This window comes from Chenopodium quinoa, unplaced genomic scaffold (genome assembly GCF_001683475.1).
Source record: "Chenopodium quinoa cultivar QQ74 unplaced genomic scaffold, ASM168347v1, whole genome shotgun sequence".
NCBI classification, from domain to species: Eukaryota; Viridiplantae; Streptophyta; class Magnoliopsida; order Caryophyllales; family Amaranthaceae; genus Chenopodium; species Chenopodium quinoa.
In genome coordinates this window covers 3,916,970-3,921,741 of record NW_018743894.1, presented here as the reverse complement: position 1 = coordinate 3,921,741, position 4,772 = coordinate 3,916,970, and the positions used below count along the sequence as shown (strand labels likewise).

Here is a 4,772-nt window from a genome sequence, read left to right as displayed (position 1 = left end):
AAATTCTCTTAACAGCCGTTAGATGTGATTCTTTAGGATTAGACATAAATCTAGCACACAATCCAACACTAAAAGAAATGTCAGGCCTACTGGCTGTTAGATACAGCAATGAACCAATCATACCTCTGTAAGTGGTTTGATCCACACTTGTTCCTTGTGGATCCTCATCAAGTCTTGTTGCTGTTCCCATAAGTGTATGATTTGTCTTGGCATTTTCCATGTTGTACTTCTTCAGAAGTTCCTTGACATACTTCTGTTGGTGAATCATTATTCTTTCAGCTGTTTGCTTTATTTGAAGTCCAAGGAAGAAGTTCAATTCACCCATCATGCTCATCTCAAATTCACCACCCATTAGCTCAACAAAGTACTTACACAAACCATTGTTAGTAGCACCAAATATAATATCATCTACATAAATCTGTACAACTAACAAATCAGTTCCTCGAGATTTAAGAAAAAGAGTTTTGTCTACTTTTCCTCTTTTGAAATCATTTTTCAGTACGAACTTTGAAAGCCTTTCATACCAGGCTCTTGGAGCTTGTTTCAGCCCATAGAGAGCTTTATCAAGCTTAAAAACATGATTTGGAAATTTAGGATTTTCGAAACCTGGAGGTTGTTCAACAAACACCTCCTCATTTAAGAAACCATTTAGGAAAGCACATTTCACATCCATTTGATAGAGTTTAAAACCCATAAAAGAAGCAAAAGCTACTAGAATTCTAATAGCTTCTAATCTAGCTACAGGAGCAAAGGTTTCATCGAAATCAATACCTTCCTGTTGGTTGTAGCCTTTCACAACCAATCTAGCCTTGTTCCTTACAATGGTGCCATGTTCATCAATCTTGTTCCTGAACACCCATTTAAGCCCAATTACTTTCTTTCCCTTAGGCTTTGGTTCAAGGTGCCAGACTTTGTTCCTTTCGAACTCATTGAGTTCCTCTTGCATGGCCACTATCCAATCAGCATCTCCCAAGGCTTCTTGATGATTTCTTGGCTCTAGAATGGACAAAAATGCATGGAATGCGCAGTAGTTCCTCATTTGTGATCTTGTTAGAGTTCCTTTTCCTATATCACTGATAATTAGATCAGTTGGATGGGAACCTTGATACTTGAATGGCCTGGGTTGGAATTCTCTTGCTGGAACTCCAATTTGAGGAGCTTCTGTTTCTGTTCCTTCTGCTTCTTCTGCTTATTCCTCATTCAGCTGTTCATCTGGTTGAGGAACCTCTCCATTTTCTTGATGTTCCTCTTCTGGAGCAGGCTGCTTTTCCTTGGTTTGCTTTTGAGTCTCCTCTTCATCCCTGTCTCTTATCAATCCAATTTCAAAATCATTATCATCTTCTTGTTCCTGTACACTCACAAACTGGTTAACTTCATCAAAGATTATATGAATGCTTTCCTCAACACACATTGAGCTTTTATTGTAGACTCTATAAGCTTTGCTATCAGAGGTATATCCTAGAAATATAGCCTCTTCACTTCTTTCATCAAATTTCCCTAGGTTTTTCTTACCATTGTTATGTACAAAGCACTTACAACCAAAGGCTCTAAGATGAGATATGTTTGGCTTCCTTCCCCTGAATAGTTCATCAAGAGTCTTGTTGATGATACTTCTGATTGTTACCCGGTTAAGGATGTAACATGCTGTATTCACGGCTTCAGCCCAGAAGTTCCTTGGCAATCCACTTGCAATCAGCAACGTTCTAGCCATTTCCTCAAGGGTTCGATTCTTCCTTTCTACAACTCCATTCTGTTGGGGAGTCCTTGGAGCTGAGAAGTTATGAATTATGCCATTTTCCCTGCAAAACTCATCGAATCTTGAGTTCTCAAATTCAGTTCCGTGATCTGAGATGAGATGGACTATGGAGTGACCACTGATTTTCTGTATTTTCTTGGCAAAAGCAACAAACTCGTTAAAAGTTTCATCTTTACTAGCAAGAAAAATAACCTAAGTGAATCTAGAATAATCATCAACAATAACCAAAACATATTTCTTAACACTCCTGCTTTTAATTCTCATGGGACCACACAAATCCATATGGATTAATTCCAAAGGCTTTGTAGTGCTTACCATTTTCTTCAATTTAAAAGATGAGCGAACATGCTTGCCTTTCACACATGCATCACAAACTTTGTTCTGTAGGAACTTGATAATAGGAAGTCCCACTACCAAGTTCCTTGACCTCAGCTTGTCCAGTAATGAAAAGCTAGCATGTCCAAAACGTTTATGCCATAGCAGGGGATCATCTTCAGCAACACTCAGACATGTAAGGTTGTTCCTTGGGATTAAGTTGAGGTCAACTGTATAAGTGTTCCCTCTTCTTGTTCCTTCTAGAACAACCTTTCCTGACTTGTTGTTGATGATGTTGCAAGAATCAGAAGTAAAACTTACAGAGTTTCCTTTATCACAGAATTGTGATATACTGAGCAAATTGTGCATTAAGCCCTCGACCAAGAACACATTATCAATGGAATGAGATTTAGATCTTCCAATTTTGCCTTTTCCAATGATCTCGCCCTTCTTATTATCCCCAAAGGTTACTGTTCCTCCAGGGTAGTCTTCTAGTGAGAGGAATTTTGATTTATCACCTGTCATATGCTTTGAACAACCGCTGTCGAGATACCACGAGTTGTTCCCCCTCACTAGGACCTGCAAGAAAACTAAGCATTAGGATCAGGAACCCAGGTTTCCTTGGGTTCCTTAGACGTGGATGCAATATCAGTTTTCTTGACCCACACTTGTTTTACATTTCTTTTATCAGCTTCTTCTCTTATCCTACATTGTCCATAGAGATGTCCAGACTTACCACAAAAAGTGCATACCTTCATGCTAGGAAGCTCAACATATTTCTTTTGCTTACCTTTCTTCTTGGTCATATAGCCAAGGCCTTCAGTTCTTTTTCCTTGAGCTTCAGCTATCCATCTAGGTATGACTTTTGGGTCAATACTTCTATCCTTTCTAGCATTCAGTTCCGATTCAAGTTGATCCTTTTAAGTTTTTAAGGTAGAAAGCTCATTTTTCAAATTTTCAAAATCAACATTGAGTTTAAGCAACTGATCGCTTGAGGAACTGTTAGAACTGATATCAGAATTTATGAGCTTATACTGAGTTAATTCAACATTCAGAAGAATACTTTCATTCTTAATCCTATCAGCTATCTCAGTTATGTGTTTGTATTTAAAATCAAGCTCTCTTAATTTGCTTTGAGACTTGGCATAGGCTGTTTCCAACCAAGCACCATGTTCTTTGCAAACCTTAAGAGCTTTTTCACATTTGTTCAACTTTACACATGTATCTCTAAAGAATTCTTCTTCTTCAAGACATATATCTATTAAGACATCTTTAGAGAGAGTTTTAAGCTGTTTAGGATCAAGAAATACCTCTTTCTGGAGTTCCTCAAGGTAAGCTTTTTCATCATCTGATTTGGCCATCAAACAAAGATTTGCAGTCTCTTCTTCTGGCTGGTCATCATCTTCTTCTTCACTTTCTGAGTCTCCCCAGGCTGCTATCATGGTCTTCCTCATGTCTGACTTCTGATAGTTTGCTTTGCTGATTTTTTCTCTTCCCTGTTCCTTAGCCTTTCCTTTTCCTTTATCATTTTCCCAAAGGGGACAGTCTCTGATAAAGTGATCCGGGGATCCACACTTGTGGCAACTGTAGTTAGGCTTTGGATTTGAGGTCTTTTTCCCGAAGTTCCTTGAGGTTCGGCCTTTCTTGAACATCCTTTTGAATCTTCGCACAATTAGGGCAGCCTCATCCTCGTCCACTTCTGAGTCTTCCTCCTCATCAGCCTTAAGAGCCAATCCCTTGTTCCTCATGGGTTCATTGTTGACTCCAAGGTGTAGCTCATGAGTCATGAGAGAACCTGCTAGTTGTTCAATATTGAACTTTGTAAAGTCCTTCGTTTCCTGAAGGGTTGTCACCTTAGCTCTCCATCTCTCATCTTGTGGAAGACTTCTAAGAACCTTCCTAACCTGTTCATTTGTAGGAATCTGTCTACCAAGGGAAACCAACTCATTTATGATGTTAGTAAAATGGGTTAGCATCTCTTGAATGGTTTCCTTAGGCTGCATTTCAAATCGTTCATACTTAGACATAAATAGATCGATTTTTGAGCGCTTAACTTCATTAGTTCCTTCATGAGTAATCTGCAGCAAATCCCAGATTTCTTTAGCGTTCTTGCACCCCATAACACGATTGTGTTCGTGAGGTCCAAGTCCACAGTGGAGCAATTTCACAGCCATAGAATTTATTTCCATTTTATCAAAGTCCTCTTTTTCATATTCAGACATAGGCTTAGGGATTACCTCATTCTGAGCATTAGTTTTGGTGACTTCGAAATCACCAACCTCGATGACCCTCCAGACTTGGTAGTTCTCTGCCTTGATAAAGATCTCCATACGGTTCTTCCAGTAAGTATAGAACTTGCCGTTGAACATAGGAGGCCTCTGAGTTGAGTATCCTTCCTCGAGCTTCTCATGAGTATTCATTTTCTCCAAGACCTTTCTTCTTCAGGGTTTCCTGATTTTCCTAGAAGTTAGGCTCTAATACCAATTGTTGTTTTAATGAATACTACAAGAAGGGGGGGGGGGGGGGTTGAATTGTAGTATGAGAATTTAGCCAAACTTTTTGCGGAATTAAAATTAAGTTAGCTAAAGGAACTGAGAGATTAACTAAAGGAACTAAAGAATGCAAGAGAAATTTTACGTGGAAAACTCCTTGGCCCTAACAAGGAGAAAAACCACGACCACTTGGGATTTTGGGAAAAGAA

At 39.0% G+C, this 4,772-nt stretch overlaps 1 protein-coding gene across 1 annotated transcript; it reads right to left on the bottom strand.

The window, feature by feature from the left end:
* Window positions 1-1,189: 1,189 nt before the first annotated feature.
* Window positions 1,190-4,491, bottom strand: LOC110686801. The gene is made up of 4 exons (XM_021863390.1): window positions 3,040-4,491; window positions 2,862-2,988; window positions 2,072-2,589; window positions 1,190-1,891 (listed from the first exon to the last, which is right to left on the bottom strand). Exons 1-4 carry the CDS (start codon window positions 4,489-4,491, stop codon window positions 1,190-1,192), a joined length of 2,799 nt encoding a protein of 932 aa, XP_021719082.1.
* Window positions 4,492-4,772: the final 281 nt, after the last annotated feature.